Below are 18,439 nucleotides of genomic sequence, written 5' to 3' on the forward strand. Positions count from 1 at the left end.
AAGATGTTGACTCAGGGTGTTGTGGCTATGAAGGAGGCAAATTTCAAGCTAGGGACTATCAGGAAATGAAAATAAAATTGCCAATATCATAATGTTATTATGTCAATCTATGATGTCACTATATTAGGAATACAATGTACAGTTCTGGTGGCCTCATCTCATAAAAGACATTGTTGATAATGCCTTAAACTTTTATTCATTCAGGTTTCAGGTTCCAAGGAGTTAGATTTTTGTGTGTGTGTGTGTGTGTGTGTGTGTGTGTGTGTGTGTGTGTGTGGAGAACAGCCAAAGTTGTTGAGTGTTTTTTAGAGGATCCGCCAAAGTCATTGAGGTTTTTTAGGGGAACGCAAGGGTAAAAATAGGGGTTGGCTATATGGCAATGAGCATGCATCCTGATTTGATTGCAAGGCCTTCACACACCTTCCCGACAATGTTGGTTCGTTCCACACTTTGCAATGCGCTTTCCTGTTGCTTTCCAAACTGCAAAAGGACCCCTCCTTCTTTTTAAAGTGGATTTGGTACTTTAATACACTTCATTTGCACAGATTTAAAGTTCTGACTCTGCCCTACATAATACTGAGATGCTGTAGGCATCTTGAGTTTCTAATCTAAAAGTCAGATACTTGCTTATTTCCTTGACATCTGATGGGAAGGCGTTCCGTTCCGCAAGGTGGGTGCCACTACCGAGAAGGCCCTTTGCTGTAGGCATCTTGAGTTTCTAATTTCTAATCTCCCTTCCTCATTCATGGACAGTTAGGGAGAGTCCCAGAGGGGCGTGTAACTTTCTTGCATTGCCTGGAAATGCTTGTGCAAGTCGAAATTCCCCTGAATTACAGGTTTTTATTTTTTCTGCTTGCGCCATCTCTTTGAGGGGATTTATAGGCAGCGCTTGGGATGCCCATCCACTTCTTTGCAGAACCAAAGTACCAGGAGCAGCAAAGTCAACGAGGGCCGTCAGCTCCCAAATGGGCCTCTTTGGAGTGTTGCCCTTCTTGCTGGTCTCCTGCATCACCTTCTTGCTTATCCTAATCCGGAGGAGAGATGCCACAAAGGGCAAACTGCCCCCAGGCCCCACCCCATTGCCTTTGCTAGGCAATTTGCTCCAGTTGAATATTCGGGACATCGTCGCGTCTTTTAATAAGGTGAGTATGGGTCTCTGCTGTGTGGTGTTGGGGGGGGGGGAGCCAAGGGGCTGGTTGTTTATTTCCTTGACATCTGATGGGAGGGCGTTCCACAGGGCGGGTGCCACTACCGAGAAGGCCCTCTGCCTGGTTCCCTGTAACTTTGCTTCTCGCAATGAGGGAACCACCAGAAGGCCCTCGGAGGTGGACCTCAGTGTCCGAGCAGAACGATGGGGGTGGAGACGCTCCTTCAGGTATACTGGTGTTTCAAGTGTTCAGGATCTTTCCTTTGCTGCACCACCTGATAATGTTTCAATACAAGTAGTTATTTCTTCCTGTTATCAGCAAGTAGCTGCTTGGGAGCTCATGGGCAGCTTCTTAGCTTTGACCTTTTCACCGGGATGCGGTAACATTTTGTCCAAATTTTAAAAATATTTTTTATTAAGTTTTACATAATGAATTCCAATTAAAACATATCACAATCACCTTACATTTAGGAGTCTCAGAATCCCTTGACTCCCCCCCCTTCTCTGGTTTCCATTTCCCATCTCCTTTTATTCAACATTTGTTGTGGTTTAGTCGTTTAGTCGTGTCCGACTCTTCGTGACCCCATGGACCATAGCACGCCAGGCACTCCTGTCTTCCACTGCCTCCCGCAGTTTGGTCAAACTCATGTTCGTAGCTTCGAGAACACTGTCCAGCCATCTCGTCCTCTGTCGTCCCCTTCTCCTAGTGCCCTCAATCTTTCCCAACATCAGGGTCTTTTCCAGGAAGTCTTCTCTTCTCATGATCCATAATTCAACTATTGATATATCTATTATTTAACTTTTCCTTTATATTTTATCCTTTATAAGTATTACTCCAATCCCGCCAAAGTTTTTAGCTGTTTATAATGTTCTCTTAAATAAACTATACATTTTCTCCCTTCTTTCTTAAACTTCTTCTCGTCTCGGTCTCTGATTCTCCCAGTCAATTTCGCCATTTTGGCATAGTCCATCGTCTTCATCAGCCATTCTTCCCTGGTTGGAACTTTGTCTTCTTTCCATCTCTGGGCCAGTAGTATTCTTGCTGCTGACATAGCATACATAAATAGTCTTTTCTGCTCTTTTGGAATCTCTGTATCTATAATGCCAAAAAAAGGTGTCTATTTCTTTCACAAAAGTTATTTTAAACATTTTTTGATCTCATTATATATCATTTCCCAGAATGCTTTTGTTACCTTGCACGCCCACCACAGCAGCTAAGAGAGAGAATGGCTGCTGGCTAGGGGCTTTTCTCTGCCAGCTAATCCATCTCATCTGCATGTCTCATCTGCATGTCTGGAGGAACAGGAAACTGACCTGGTCAGGTGTTCCTCCAGGTGTTTCTCCAAGTTGACACTCTAGGAACTGTTGTGACTTGTCTGCTCCCAGTATTCCATCTCACACCCTTGTCACCTTCCCTGGCATCAATTTTTTTTGGGTGGCGGCGGCAGAGGCTCCGGAGCCTACGAGGTGTGTTTGTGTCCATTCTTTAACCTTTCTGCTGAGGCTGCCACTTCCAGGCTCCCAGGGTCTCAGGACTGGGCAGGCTGGGAGCTGGGGGGCGTCTGCTCACTGGTGATGCTTCATTAGGTGAGCCTCAGTTCTCAATGAATCCTCTTGCAGCATTTAATGTGCTGGGAGATTGATATCTGTACTGAATCCTCTTTTCTTATCTACTTTAAACACTTCATTTATTTGGTAGTATTGCAACCAACCTGTAACTAGCTGTCTTATGTCTTCCATATTTTTTAATTTCAATTGCTGTTCTCTTTCAATGAGCTGCTCTTTATAAGCTGCCGATTCTGCTCTTGCATTAACTTTTTTAAAGGATATCGCTTCAATTGGTGAGAGCCACCATGGGGTTTTCTGTTCTAACAATTTTTTATACTTTCCCCATACACTATAAATTGCATTTCTTATTACATGATTAAAAAACCTTTATGCACTTTGGTCTTCTCATACCACAAACATGCATGCCATCCAAATCTGTTATCATGACCTTCAAGGTCTAAAATATCTGTGTTTTTCCAAGTTATCCATTCCTTTAGCCAGCAGAGACAGGATGCCTCATAATACAATTTTAAATCTGGCAGAGAGAAGCCCCCTCTTTCTTTATCATCTGTTAATAATTTATATTTATTCCTTGGTTTCTTCCCCTGCAAGATAAATTTAGTTATATATTTTTGCCATTGCTTGAAGTCCCCCTCCCCACTGGCCACAGGTATTGTCTGAAATAAAAACAACATTTTCGGCAATACATTATCTTTATAACAGAAATTCTTCCCCAAAGTGATAAATTCATTCTTCCTTAAATCTCCAAATTCCTCTTTTATTTTGTTTGTTGATTGGAAAGATTGAATAAAAGTTATTTTATATATAAAAAACAAGGTCATATGTAAATGCTCTTAATTTATATTCTTTGCACCCACTTTTTGTCCAAATTTTAAGCACTAAGGTGTGATTGATTGATCTCTTGGCAGCTCCGGAAGCAGTATGGCCCAATCTTCACTGTCTACATGGGCTCCCGGCCAATTGTGGTGCTGTGCGGTTATGAAGTCATCAAGGAAGCACTTGTGGATAACGCAGAAACATTTGGAGGAAGGGGACCAATACAGGACTTGGATGACTTCTCGTCGAAATACGGTGGGAGAAATTTGCCTTGCAATGTTAGAGGAAGGCAATTAATTGATTGATTGATTGATTAATATGTATACCACCCTATACCCCTAAACCTCAGAGTAGTTCAGGAAGGCTTTTGCATGCAGAATGTCCCAACTGCAGTCTTTGGCATTTGCTCGAGACCCTGGAGAGCGGCTGCCAGTCAGTTTGCTAAGTTAGATGGACCAGGGGGTCTGACCCGGTGGAAGGCATTCCTGCATTGCAGAGGGTTGGACCAGAAGACCAGGGGGATCCCTTCCAACTCTATGTATATAAGGAAGATTCCTATGTTCCTTTTCTTCCTATTATCCCTTTTTGGCTTTGTGAATGTAGCTGGAGTGATGGGAGACAAGGATGAGGCTCAAAAAATCATGAGGAGTCTGAAGAGAGGTGCAGGCATGAATTTGCCTTGTTCGGTTGTGCCATCTCCAGGGGTAGCACTACAGGACTTGGTTTCCACTGGAAGACAGGATTCCAAAGATTTTTTTAGGTCTTCTATGACAGTGCTTCCTAATCACCTAATTACTAAGGAAGCCTTGTTTTTCAAAAGCCAAGCTATGAAGCCCCTACTTGAAAATTTGATAATTCTATGGTAGTTACCTGTGCAAAGCAATCTGTTGAACAAAATGTGGGGTAGCCTACCCTAATAAACAAAGCATTTTAGGTGCACTAAAAACAGACTAGGGCTGAGCGATATCTGGTTTTCAACAACATGATAAATCAGCAGCTAAGGACTGTGAAATTTCGATATATCATGATGTCTGATATTGGAGAACAGGCGTGGGGATGATGGAAGGATGGGATGGGTGGACAAAGTCTCTGTCAGTGAGGCAGCCAGTGGTGGCAGCCAGCGAAGATGCATATCCTCTGTGGCTGCTGCTGCTTTCCTGCCACGGTGCCTTGAAGTGAAGGCAATCAGCTGCCCTGTTCTCCATCAGCGTGAGGGAAAGGCAGAGCCTTGCAATCAGCTGCCTTGTTTTCCCTCAGCGTGAGGCAACTAAGATCACCAGCATTATTGGTATATTGCTGCACATTGCTGGGTCAAAATCATTATTGCAGTGTGATTTTGGCCAATATATTGAAGAATTGCACAGCGTTAAAACAGTCCATAAAATTTGTTACAATACCATGCAAAAATGCCATTAAATTAGTTTGGGGGGAGGCAAGGGATCCGCGGACCTCCAGGGGTCCCTGGACCCTGAATTGGGAGGCACTGTTCTATGAGGTTCATTCTATTGATAATTGCATAAGCAATGTATGTTGGATGCAAAGAGGCACTTTCATTGTAGGCAGCAAATTCTCTGACCTTGTAGCTCAGGAGTGGAGAACCCTTTTCAGCCTGAAAAGTGCAATCCTGCATAGGGGGAACTTTCTAAGGATGCTCACGACACTGGTGGGTAGAGCTGCAGTCGGGGGGACGGGGAGGAAAAAGTTTCTAAGCCCAAACGTCTCCCAACTCGTTCCATTCTTAATCTACCCCTGCTTCATTTTCACCTCCTTTATTTCTCTGATTTTACTGCTCTGCTACTCCTTTCATTCTGTCATTTTATTCTACTGGTGTTTTCCCTGTTGCCTTCTCTGATTTGTGGAGTCTCTCTCCATTTCCAGGAGTGGTTCCAACCAATGGGGAACGGTGGAGGCAGCTCCGTCGCTTCTGCCTCACAACTCTGAGGAACTTTGGGATGGGGAAGAGATCCATCGAGGAGCGGATCCAGGAGGAGGCCCAGTTCCTGGTGCAAGTGCTGCGGAAAATGGAAGGTGAATGTTCTTGTCACTCGTCTATGCTTTCCCTCAACTGAGTGAAAAGGTTTAATATTGCCACAGTAATCAAGAGAAGGATTGCTCTTTTTTCTAAGAAAACAAAATGGAATTCTGCTCAGATTTGGCGAATCTCCCAGATACAACGTGTTTGCCTTTTGATTCTTTTTCTGAATGTGGGCTGGCACTCTTAATCCTTTCATCTTCTTAAAGCTAGGGCTGCCATACACCTGCATTTTCCCGGACCCAACTGGGATTTGGACAGCAGAGTGGCTTGCAGGTAGATTTTTGGCGAATCTGCAAAACGTCTGGGAAAACCCAGACGTACGGCAAGGGGAGTTATCTTTTAACAAATTCATTAAATTACCAAAAAGTTCCAAAACTTAATTTTTGGGGGAGGTGTTCCCCAAAGCTCAACAACTTTGTCTGGATTTTCACTTTTGGGAATACAGTGGTACCTCAGTTTGTGACCGCAGTCCGTTCCGCGGAGGAGTTCGCTCGTGTGCAAAGGGCCGATAGAGCGCTTCTGCGCATGCGCGAGCTGCACAGATCGCTTCTGCACGTCTGAGCACCGCGGAACCCGGATGTAAACACTTCCGGGTCCGCGGCGTTCGTAAACGGAGGCGTTCGTAAACGGAGGTAGGCGTAAACCGAGGTTTCACTGTATAGCAACCCTACTGAAAAGACCACTCATGATTTTTAACTGAGTTGAGTTTTAGGTGCAGAATGTTTGTGTGTACACACAGACTGGATAGATTTCAGTTAAGACCCAGGGTCTGTGTCCCTTTAGAGAATTGAGACTTGGTGGAGACCATTGTTGTTGTTGTTGTTTAGTCGTTTAGTCGTGTCCGACTCTTCGTGACCCCATGGACCAGAGCACATTAGGCACTCCTGTCTTCCACTGCCTGCCGCAGTTTGGTCAGACTCATGTTGGTAGCTTCGAGAACACAGTCCCACCATCTCGTCCTCTGTCGTCCCCTTCTCCTTGTGCCCTCAATCTTTCCCAACATCAGGGTCTTTTCCAGGGAGTCTTCTCTTCTCATGAGGTGGCCAAAGTATTGGAGCCTCAGCGTCACGATCTGTCCTTCCAGTGAGCACTCAGGGCAGATTTTCTTCATAATGGTTAGGTTTGATCTTCTTGCAGTCCATGGGACTCTCAAGAGTCTCCTCCAGCACCATAATTCAAAAGCATCAATTCTTTGGCGATCAACCTTCTTTATGGTCCAGCTTTCACTTCCATACATCGCTACTGGGAAAACCATAGCTTTAACTATACGGACCGTTGTCGGCAAGGTGATTTCTCTGCTTTTTAAGGAGACCATTGTAGCTTTAAGGAAGTCCAGATCTTTCAGCATGATCCTTTCAAGAGGGGCCTGCCCAAGATGGATCCCAGTCTTTATTCTTCCTTCTTCTTCCCAGCAACCCTTGCTGAAGTCTCCCTTTTTGTGTAACCTGACACCCGGTTACCCTGTCAATCTTCCATATCCCCAGTCTCTGTTTACACCTCAAGGCAAGGGGCGAGGGGCAGTTCACAAATTACAGAGGAAGGAAAGGAATAGAACCACAGCAACACCACCATGTTGGTTACATGAGGCTGGTTTTCTCGAACCTTGTTATGTACTGCACAGATGCAGATATCTGAACAGCCAGAGTTCGCCCACTCTGCAGCAGTCATTTTACAGCAGAAACCATGCTGGGAGGGAGGGAGGGAGGGAGACTGATCGGATAAATCAGAGTGTAGTAAGGATTGGAGAAATCCGATTTTGCATAGCCTCTCTTTTGCTGGTTAGCTGCAGGCATTTCAAGAAGAAACTATGAAGGGGTGTGGGGGCCAGAGACACTGGACAAATCACAGATCAGAAATGATCCCATAGGAAAGAATGGATTTTTTTAGCCCATTATGTGAACACTCGCTTAAGGAACTATTTCTGGGGAATACCTTGGGTTTGGAAAGCGGAACATATGTGTACTAAATATCGTCTATAAATGGTTTTAGGAAACATTAAGTAAAAAGGAGGCTGGCAGTGTTCACAGCATGCAAATCTACATATGGCAGACACAGGCCTCAGAGGCTACCCAGTAAATACACACTCCAGTTGTACCCCTTTCCCCCTCCGCAGGGCACCCATTTGATCCAACCATTCACCTCAGTCATGCTGTCTCTAACGTCATCTGCTCCATTGTTTTTGGCAACCGGTTTGAATATGAGGACAAGGACTTCATCTTTTTACTTGACACGATGAAGGAAACCTCATCAGTTCTGTTGTCCACCTGGGTACAGGTAAGGAAGTGGAGGGAGGGGGTGCAAGTCCTAAAACTGGTCTCTTGGATGTCACAGGACGCTTCCTTTATAACCACAGGAAGTAAGGAAGAGTGTCAGTTGGTTCATGTCCTCAGCTGCCTCTCCCTATATTTTTTGTAAGCCTAATTGCTCATTTTGCTTCTGGTGGATGGGACATAGTTCAGGAGCTGAATAATAAGGTCTAGACCAGGCATCCCCAAACTGCGGCCCTCCAGATGTTTTGGCCTACAACTCCCATGATCCCTAGCTAACAGGACCAGTGGTCAGGGATGATGGGGATTGTAGTCCAAAACATCTGGAGGGACGAAGTTTGGGGATGCCTGGTCTAGACCATGGGATGCATGGCAATAAGGAAGGGTAGGTCTTGATGGGGCTGTATGACCTTTTTCTTCACAGATCTGCAATTTTTTCCCAAGCTTAATGAGGATCCTGCCTGGGCCTCAGCATAAACTGTCCAGGTACAGGAAGAAGTTTATAAACTTCATCTCTCAGAGGGTCAAGATGCACCAGGAGTCCTTTGATCCAAATTGCCCTCGGGACTTCATTGACTGCTTCCTGGCCAAAATGGAGCAGGTAGGAGTATTTGGGATTTGTATGCTAATACTATTCTTTTATGACTTCGTTGTGTCTTCCTCATCTCCTCTGTGACTCAAGGACCTTTGTGGTGCTTTCCAAGCTTACAATTCCATGATTCCCTAGGTTCTGCCAAGCTCTCTCTAGCTATCATTTCTTTTGTAGAAGACACAACTGGGGAACCAGCACAACATCCTAGATATGCCCCCAAACACCTGCCACCACTCTTTGAATTAACACCTTCCCTGCTCAAGGGCTAGCTTCTACCTGCACAGTGGACCACTTGCTGTAGTTTCACCTGGTTCTTGAGCTTGTGAGTTTCTCATTGGCATCTTGTTGGTCATTGTGAGAACAGGATGCTGGACTTGATGGGGCAGCAGGATGCCGCTTCTCATACCTCTGTAACTCAGCGATATTTTTCACCAGTCAATTCTGTGATACTTTGAATCAGATTGGAAAGGAAATCTTGCCAGCCAGCCTTCCATAAAACCTTTCTGTAGACGTACAAATTAGCCCCAGGTTTGATAACATTGCTCTTTTCTTCTTCTTCTTTCCGTGTCAGGAGAAAACAAACCCAGCTTCAGAATTCATTCATGAAAACCTGTTTGCTACAGTGCTCAACCTATTCGTTGCAGGGACAGAAACAAGTGGCAACACCATCCTACAGGGCCTTCTTGTCCTCCTCCGATACCCAGAAATGGAAGGTAAAAAAAACACAAGATTAAATCCGTCTCACTCACTCTTGTTTCCTATCTGTTTGTATGGCTGATGGGTCCTCTCTTGCTAAATACTGTAAACCAGGACTCACTTTTCCCAGCTCTAACTCATGGGATCGTTGTTGGAAAAGCACTCAGGGCAAATGCCAGACAGCCCCAGAGTCAAAGCACTTTCCTGTGGCCATTCCCTGGCTGCCGCTACCGAAGCAGTCCTTGGGAGAACACTTAACAATAGTGAACAGTGGTTCTTGCCATTCCAGATCAGCTTGTTGCGAAGGTCTGGACCTGTGTCAATAACTGTGTCAGAACTCTGTGTGATGCTCTCACTGTCACTATCGGTGTCAGAATCCACATGTGTGTTGGCATCAATGGGGAAACTCTGGAGAACATGTGTCTTCTGTTTTGTAGTGCATTCTACCTCTCTAGTAAGAATCACTGTACCTGAGGAAGGTAACAAAACTCTGTACTGACCTTTCTCATAACTCATGAAAATGCCTCAGGCTGGTGTGCCCTCTTGTGTTCCCACACACGTCAGATCCAAAAACCTTAAAATGCTTGACAAATATAGCACTGAGGGCAACACTCCACTCCTGTACTTCCCCTGCCTCCACACTGCTGCAGAGCGCACCTTCATTTGTCATGTGCAACTGTCTGTAGGCCTCTCCTGGTCCCTGGCTGCGTGCAAGAAAGGTCCTTTCCATCTCCTTCTATATTATTCTGTTAACCGGAGAAGCCAGAGAACAAACCTTCTACATGCAAAGCAGGAAGTGCATCTTGCTCATACTTTCTTTGCTGCCTTGATATTCAATTGATGTAGTGTTTTACAAACTCCTAAACTACTGAGCCATGATTCTCCCTCCTATAACTATATCTAACAATTCCTAATTGCATGTTAGCTCTAATGCCACCGTATTGTTTATAGCAAACATTCAAGAGGAGATTGAGCGGGTCATTGGGAGGAACCGCAGCCCCTCCTACGAGGACCGGAATCAGATGCCCTACACAGAAGCCTTCATCAATGAGATCCAGCGATTTCTAGACCTCTCCCCAATGGCAGCTCCTCATTTAGTCACCCAGGAAGCACATTTCCGAGGGTTCACCATTCCGAAGGTAAAGTGAGTTGTGTGGCTCACAGATATATTAGTTCAGATTTACGCCTGCAGCTTAGGGCTTACCCACACTTACCTTTTGCCCCATTCTTTCCAAACAAATGTCTGCATTTAAAAGCTCAATGTTTGGGTTTTGTTGCTTTTTGCTGCACAAAAACCTGCTCTTTGCCACTCAGTTGGAGCAAACATCAATTTGGGTTTTCTGTGCGTTGCCATTTGCTCCAATTGAGCTTTAAAGAATGGGTTTTCACACGGAATGTTCCCCTAATTGCCTAAAAGCAATCCCTCATCAGTGGGAAAGGACTCTAGTAGGGCAGTGATGTACATCAGTATACATCATTACATCCTGTAATAACTGCACTAACCTACCTTACTTCAGCCATCTTTACTCCTATATTTGAAGTATTGTAGTTTGAACTAAAGCAATGCTAGTATTTTAAAGGAAACAAGAGTCCTCTCCCCGCTTGCGTCAGCCCAGCCACTGGTGCTTTGAGGTATGCTGCCTTTGACAGTGGAGGGAGTGTGGGGGTGAGACATTCATTCCCAGAAAGAACATTCAAAGTTGCCAAAAGTTACTGGAAGTTTCCAGAAGCTGTGGGCATACTGGTTTGTTAACACCAGGGGGCAAGGTCATCCCAGTGAGAACTGTTCCTACACATGCACAGCTTCTGTGCTGGAGAAGGAGAGATTGTTTCATTTGTACTCCACTCTCAAACTGGAAGGATGTAATCCAGAGAGGTGGGGTCTTGAGGTGGAGTCTTGCAGCTACCCAGGGCAAGGCCTGTAATGTTTTAACTGAACCTCTATCAGGGCTCCCATAGAGGTTTGTTTCCCTGTATAGTTCTGTGACTGTTACAGTTTTCTAATGGTTTCAGGAGTCGAACAGACTCTCGGAACGGATTACTTTCGAGAACCAAGGTACCACTGTATGCTCCTGGCTCCTGCTAAGCCATACTTCCCAGGCCACATGTTGAGGTTCAGATAAATTGAATGATTACCTATGGAGGGTACCATCTCCTAATCAGCAGATTAGGTCCAGTCCTTGAGGGATTTGAACAAGGGATAAAGGCAGGCTAAAGAGGAAATATCTGAACTGGGTTGCTTGCAGTAACCGTTGCCCCCGGGGTCTCTGCCTTTCCTCTGCAGGGCACCACCGTTATTCCTTTCCTGTCAACCATCATGAAGAGCTCCCAGTACTATGAGACACCCAGGAAGTTCAATCCTGGCCACTTCCTGGATGAAAACGGGGCCTTCAAGAAGGTGGATGCCTTCCTGCCATTCGGAGCAGGTGATGGACCTCTGTTTTATGTGGCCAGAATGGAGAGAAGGGGCAAATGAGAGGGGTGGCTTGGCTTAACCTTAGGGGGAATATAAGGATCTGTAGTAGGAAGGAGAGGGGGATCCAAAAGAAGAGCAAAAAATGTTGGATTGTATAGCCTGGGAAATATTGGGTTAGGACTCACCCTGTATATATAAATGGAACTCCTGTTTCTTGCTTTTCTAGGAAAAAGAGCTTGCCCTGGTGAAGGTTTGGCCCGTATGGAGATCTTCGTGTTCCTCACAACACTGTTGCAAAACTTCCATCTGAAAACGCTTGAGCAGCGGGACGAAATAGACATTGCACCAGAAGTGGAAAGTAATGGACATGTTCCACGGCATTATCAACTTTGTGTGGTTCCACGGTGAATGGTCCTTGATACAAGTGAGCTGAGATCTCTGGGGACTCGAGGGACTTTGAAAATCTCTTTCACTAGAAAACCTTCTGCATAGATTTCAGTATGAACGTTTTGTGGTTGAATACAGTGGTACCTCTGGTTACAGACGCTTCAAGTTACAGTCCCTTCAGGTTACAGACTCCACTAACCCAGAAATATTACCTCGGGTTAAGAACTTTGCTTCAGGATGAGAACAAAAATTGTGAGGCAGTGGCATGGCGGCAGCAGGAGGCCCCTTTAGCGAAAGTGGTACTTCTGGTTAAGAACAGTTTCAGGTTAAGAACGGACCTCCAGCACGAATTAAGTTCTTAACCAGAGGTACCACTGTAACTGTTTTGAAAATCTCTACGACTAAATTGCCTTATGCATAGATCTCAATATAAAAGGAATCTCTCCGTTCTGAATTTCTTCTGTTTCTGATTGTTCTCATGGTAGAAAAAGGTAAATGGATTATTACCCAGGAGAAGAAAGCAAAGATCTTGAAACTGAAAATGAACTTCATAATTTGAATATGAAGGAAATAGGGGGGAAAGTTGAGGTATTAAATTTGAAACTGAATCAGGCCAAATGAGAAGAAGTTGGACTTACTAAAGGAGCTTGATAATCCACAATGTAAACCAAAAAAGCACCAGTCCAGAGAGCAATCTTAAATTCCAGACAACAAAGCTTAGTTCAGAAATGTCAGGTGCTGACCCACTTCATCAGGAGAAAGATTTGGAGAAGGAGACACTATATCAGTGACAATGACAAAAAACCAGTTCCAAGAACAACCTTGACATTGACATCATGTTAAGGAAAAGCAAAGATTTGGGAGTACCGCCTTCTGTAATTATTAAAAAGCAAAGCAGAAAGCTTGACTGATGGTGGAAATAAAAATTTAAACAGATGATATCTTTTTTGTTCCCTGCCACTAAAGAACACGAAAAAATGACAGTAGAGCAATTATTACTGGCTGTGAGAAGAAGAAGAGGAAACAGGAACACAAGAAAGTGTGAGCAAGCCCCATCTCCCTTGATTTATATCTACAGTATATCTATATAAATGTAGGCATTGCACACGCGGATTAAACAGCCTTTCTCTATATCTGTAATGTAACAAATTTTTCCACAACGTTCCATGCCCATCAAGGAGGGATCTGGCATAATCCCCCCCCCAAAAAAACACACACCTTTCATACCTAAAATAATGATTAAACACCAAAAAAGTGGTGCCCAAATTAGATGCCACCACCAGAAGCTCTGAAGACTCCTGAAGCTGCGCTGCCAGTTGACATCACAAAGTTCCACAGGAACCAACTGAAAACAGTCCTTTTGCAGCAACAAGGCCCAGCTTTTTCAATAGGCCACAGCATTGCCAAGCAGGGAAAAACAAACAGAATAGGGCCTTTCACAACGGGGGGGGAGGGGCACAGGGATGAGGCACAACAAAGGGAGGGGGGAACACATAGCCATGGGGGGGGGAGGACCCTGAGTCAGCCAAAGCAGTGGGGGGTGGGTTGGGACAGGGAAAACTGAGTAGGCCGACCGCCAAAACGGCCATTCCACCTCCAAAGCCCAAGCCCAAAGCCCTCTCTCGGCGGCTGCATTAATAAACACCTGGCAGCATTAGGCAGTCATTCATCATTTCCCTTAACACGCACTTGGAGACATGGCGAGGGGTTTTTGCTTTTTAATTTAGTGGGTGTTGTGTCAGATATGAGGCTACGACGACCATTTTAAGTAAGGGCAGTCATGCCCCTTTTAACCTAGGCTTTATACTATGACTGATTGCCAGGCTCTGCGTCTTTAAAAAAACCCCACAACCATGCACTTTCTCTCCCCAGTTTAAGTCCTCAAACCAACACCACATCCTACATTCAAAACACCTACTCCAAAATTAGAAAATCCAAATAACCAACCAACCAACCAAACAAACAAACAAACCACAAAACACACAACAACGCCCAAATCATACAATACCCACCAAAATAAATGACAACCCCAAAAATAAAATTAAACAATAGTAACTTCTGCTTCTCATGTTATTATTTCAAAAAAAATTAATCTATCTATATATATAAATGTTCACGATGCTTGCAAAGTAGCCAATGTATGGAGATACAGGGGGGAGGGGGACAACACTCCCCGGGGACAACATAGGGCTCAGACAAAAGTAAATACAGTGGTACCTCGACTTACAAATGCCTTGACTTCCGAAGGTTCCCAAAACCAATCAGAGCCTGCTGGATCAGGCCAAAGAGGGCTCATCCAGGCTAGCATTGTCTTCTCACAGTGGCCAACCAGATGCCTCAAGGGGAAACCCATAAGCAGGACCTGAGCACAAGAACATCATCTCCCAGATACAACATGTTTGCCTTTTGATTCTTTTTCTGAATGTGGGCTGGCACTCTTAATCCTTCCATCTTCTTAAAGATAGGGCTGCCATACATCTGTATTTTCCCAGACACAACTGGGATTTGGGCAGCAGAGTGGTTTGCAGGTAGATTTTTGGCGAATCGGCAAAATGTCTGGGAAAACCCAGACGTATGGCAAGGGTTTTTTTTTTAAAAAAAATCCATTAAAATCACCCCAAAGCCCCAAAACTTAATATTTTGGGGGAGGTGTTCCCCAAAACTCAACAACTTTCTCTGGATCTTCACTTTTCGGAATATGGCATCCCTACTAAAAAGCCCATTCATGATTTCTAACTGAGTTGAGTTTTAGGTGCAGAATGTTTGTGTGTACACACAGACTGGATAGATTTCAGTTAAGACCCAGGGTCTATGTTCTTTTGGAGAATTGAGACACGGTGGAGACCACTGTAGCTTTAAGAAAGTCCAGATGTTGCAGCATGATCCTTTCAAGAGGGGCCTGCCCAAGATGGATCCCAGTCCTTCTTCTTACTTCTTCTTTCCAGCAACCCTTGCTGGTCTCCCTTTTCCTTTCACCTCACACCCAGTTTGGGCAATCTGTTATGACTTCCACTAGACCGCAGGCACTGAAAGGGCTTGGGTGAAATGATAGCATCTCTGACAAAGAAGCGGTGGATGAAGAAGGCGGTGGTTGGAAAATAGCCAACAAGCATAAAAAGATGCATGCTTGGGCAATGAGATATTAATCTCACAAATACCCTCATGGGGTCTGAACTGGTGGTGACAGATCAGGAATGAGACCTTGGGGCCATCGTAGGCAGCTCCATGGAGATGTTGACTCAGGGTGTGGTGGCTGTGAAGGAGGCAAATTTCAAGCTAGGGACTATTAGGAAATGAAAATAAAATTGCCGATATCATAATGTTATTATGCCAATCTATGATTCACTGTATTAAGAATACTGCGTACACTTCTGGTGGCCTCATTCCATAAATGACATTGTTGAAAATGCCTTAGATAAACTTTTATTCATTCAGGTTTCAGGTTCCAAGGAGTTAGATTTTTGTGGTTGGGGGGAGGACAGCCAAAGTTGTTGAGTGTTTTTTAGAGGATCCGCCAAAGTCATTGAGGTTTTTTAGGGGAACGCAAGGGTAAAAATAGGGGTTTCCTATATGGCAATGAGCATGCATCCTGATTTGATTACAAGACCTTCACACACCTTCCCGACAATGCTGGTTCATTCCACACTTTGCAACGCACTTCCCTGTTGCTTTCCAAACTGCAAAAAGGACCCCCCCCCCGCTTTTTAGAGTGGATTTGGTACTTTAATCCACTTCATTTGCACAGATTTAAAGTTCTGACTCTGTCCTACATAATACTGAGATGCTGCAGGCATCTTGAGTTTCTAATCTTTCTAATCTCCCTTCCTCATTCATGGACAGGTAGGGAGAGTCCCATAGGGGCATGTAACTTTCTACCAGCATTGCCCAGAGAAATGCTTGTGCAAGTCGAAATTCCCCTGAATTACAGGTTTTTATTCTTTCTGCTTGCACTTTTACAAAAAAATTGTCCATTGTGAGGGGGTGAGGGGGAGGCTCCTTGGATTTATAGGCAACACTTGGGATGCCCATCCACTTCTTTGTACGACCAAAGTACAAGGAGCAGCAAAGTCAACGAGGGCCGTCAGCTCCCAAATGGGCCTCTTTGGAGTGTTGCCCTTCTTGCTGGTCTCCTGAATCACCTTTTTGCTTATCCTATTTTGGAGGAGAGATGCCACAAAGGGCAAACTGCCCCCGGACCCCAACCCCATTGCCTTTGCTGGGAAACTTGCTCCAGTTGAATGTTTGGGACATCATCTTGTCTTTTCAGAAGGTGAGTGTAGGTGCATAGCTGCCAAGTTTTCCCTTTTCTCACGAGGAAGCCTATTCAGCATAAGGGAAAATCCCTTAAAATAAGGGATAACTTGGCAGCTATGGTGTAGGTGTCTGTCACCAGAAGGGCTGGGGTTTGATATGTGAAGGAGGTATCCCAGTACCATTCAGAGTGGAAGAGGAGGAACTACTGCTAGGCTAGATGTGTTAGAGCCACCTTTTGTGTACTCTATGCTTTCTGAGGTTTCAGATGCCTGGGTCTGAACCCAGACACTCCAAGTGTCCCTATTTTCCAGGAACATCCCTGATTTAGAGAAGTCGTCCTGGTTTCTGATTTGATCCTGGAATGTCCCACTTTTCATTAGGATCTCCCTATTTTCATTAGGCAAATGTTGGAGGGTTTGGAGTTAATCGACCCCTGAGCCGTTTGAAGGCAGTCTTGTACGGGAAAGTTTTTTTTTTAAAAAAATGCTTTATTATATTTTTACATATGTTGGAAGCTGCCCAGAGTGGCTGGGGCAAACCAGTAGGATGTGTGGAGTATATATAGTAAAATTATCATTATGGAATGGGTCGTGGGGGGGGGGGTGATGGGAAGTCTTATGTATTTCAGTGAGAATGTATGGTGAAACGGACCAAATAAGATAGAAATGATTTATATATGATCTATATATGTACATCTGGATGTATCATATATAAGAACATTTTGTTATCGTTTTGTTATGATTTAATGTTAATAAAGCATGGAGGGGAGAGAAATTCTACAAAACACAGAAAAACCTTTAACTCTGAGTAGGCTTGTTAAGATGTTTAAGACTGAATTAGGTAAGTGCTGGAGATGCAAAGAGGTTGTGGGAATGTTCTTTCATATGTGGTGGACTTGTAAAAGGGTAAAGAGTATTGGGAAATGATCCATAATGAAGTGAAAAAAATGTTTAAAAGCACTTTCCCCTCAAAAAATGGAGTCCTTTTTGTTGGGGATAATTCAGACTGAAATTCCCAGGTGTCAAAAAAGGTTATTTATGTATGCTACTACCGCAGCTCGTGTTTTGTTAGCTACAAAATAGAAAACGAGCGAGGTCCCACATGACAAATTAAGCTGACAGAATATGCACAGCTTGCAGACTTTACACAGAATAAGAGAACAAGAAGAAGATACAGTGGTACTTCGGGTTACAGACGCTTCAGGTTACAGACGCTTCAGGTTACAGACTCCGCTAACCCAGAAATAGTACCTTGGATTAAGAATTTTGCTTCAGGATGAGAACAGAAATCACATGGTGGCAGCACGGGGGCAGCGGGAAGCCCCATTAGCTAAAGTGGTACCTCAGGTTAAGAACAGTTTCAGGTTAAGAATGGACTTCCGGAACCAATTAAGTTCTTAACCAGAGGTACCACTGTACATTTAGAGAAGATTGGAAAACATTTATTGACTATATGTGTACACCTGAAAACATTGGCAGCATTAAGATAAATTCAACAGTGTAAATAAGTTTTGATGGATGCAATAATTTTAAATTGTAAAACATAATATATACTGTATATAAAATAACTCTTTGTCTAAAATGCCTTATGCATAGATCTCAATATAAAAGAAGTCTGCCCATTGTGAATTTCTTCTGTTTCCGATTGTTCTCATGGTAGAAAATGGTAAATAGGTTATTACCCAGGAAAAGAAAGCAAGTATTAGCTGGTGGGCCGCTATAATGGCGTCAATATTTACATACATCGATTCAACAGGCACAATCCCTGGTTGCTGGACAGAGGCGGTAATCATTCCAATCCATAAAAAGGGTCCTATGGCAGATCCAGCAAGCTACAGACCAGGCATCCCCAAACTGCGGCCCTCCAGATGTTTTGGCCTACAACTCCCATGATCCCTAGCCAAGAGGACCAGTAGTCAGGGATGATGGGAATTGTAGTCTAAAACATCTGGAGGGTCGAAGTTTGGGGATGCCTGCTACAGACCCATTAGTCTTCTTTCTATCCCCAGCAAATTGTACGCCAAACACCTCCACACTAAATTAATTGATTGGATGGAAACCGAGGCAGTTCTGGCAGAGGAGCAAGCCGGTTTCATACAGGGCAGAACAGCAATAGACCATTGCTTCATATTAGCACATCTCATCGACAAATATGTCAATAAAACACGTGGGATTCTATACGCAGCCTTTATTGATCTGAAGGCGGCCTTTGACTCAATTTCACGAGTCAAACTTTGGGCTAAATTAAATACTTCCAGCAT

General features: G+C 44.2%; 1 protein-coding gene across 1 annotated transcript; it reads left to right on the forward strand.

The window, feature by feature from the left end:
• The first annotated feature begins 878 nt into the window (after positions 1-878).
• LOC118086147 (cytochrome P450 2C20-like) lies at positions 879-12,484 on the forward strand. The gene is made up of 10 exons (XM_060275252.1): positions 879-1,142; positions 3,625-3,787; positions 5,411-5,560; positions 7,681-7,841; positions 8,259-8,435; positions 8,926-9,139; positions 10,074-10,261; positions 11,407-11,548; positions 11,765-11,896; positions 12,411-12,484. The coding sequence occupies exons 1-10, from the start codon at positions 966-968 to the stop codon at positions 12,482-12,484; spliced, it is 1,578 nt and encodes a 525-aa protein (XP_060131235.1). The 5' UTR covers positions 879-965.
• The last annotated feature ends 5,955 nt before the right edge of the window (positions 12,485-18,439 follow it).

Source organism: Zootoca vivipara, chromosome 6 (assembly GCF_963506605.1).
Source record: "Zootoca vivipara chromosome 6, rZooViv1.1, whole genome shotgun sequence".
NCBI lineage: Eukaryota > Metazoa > Chordata > Lepidosauria > Squamata > Lacertidae > Zootoca > Zootoca vivipara.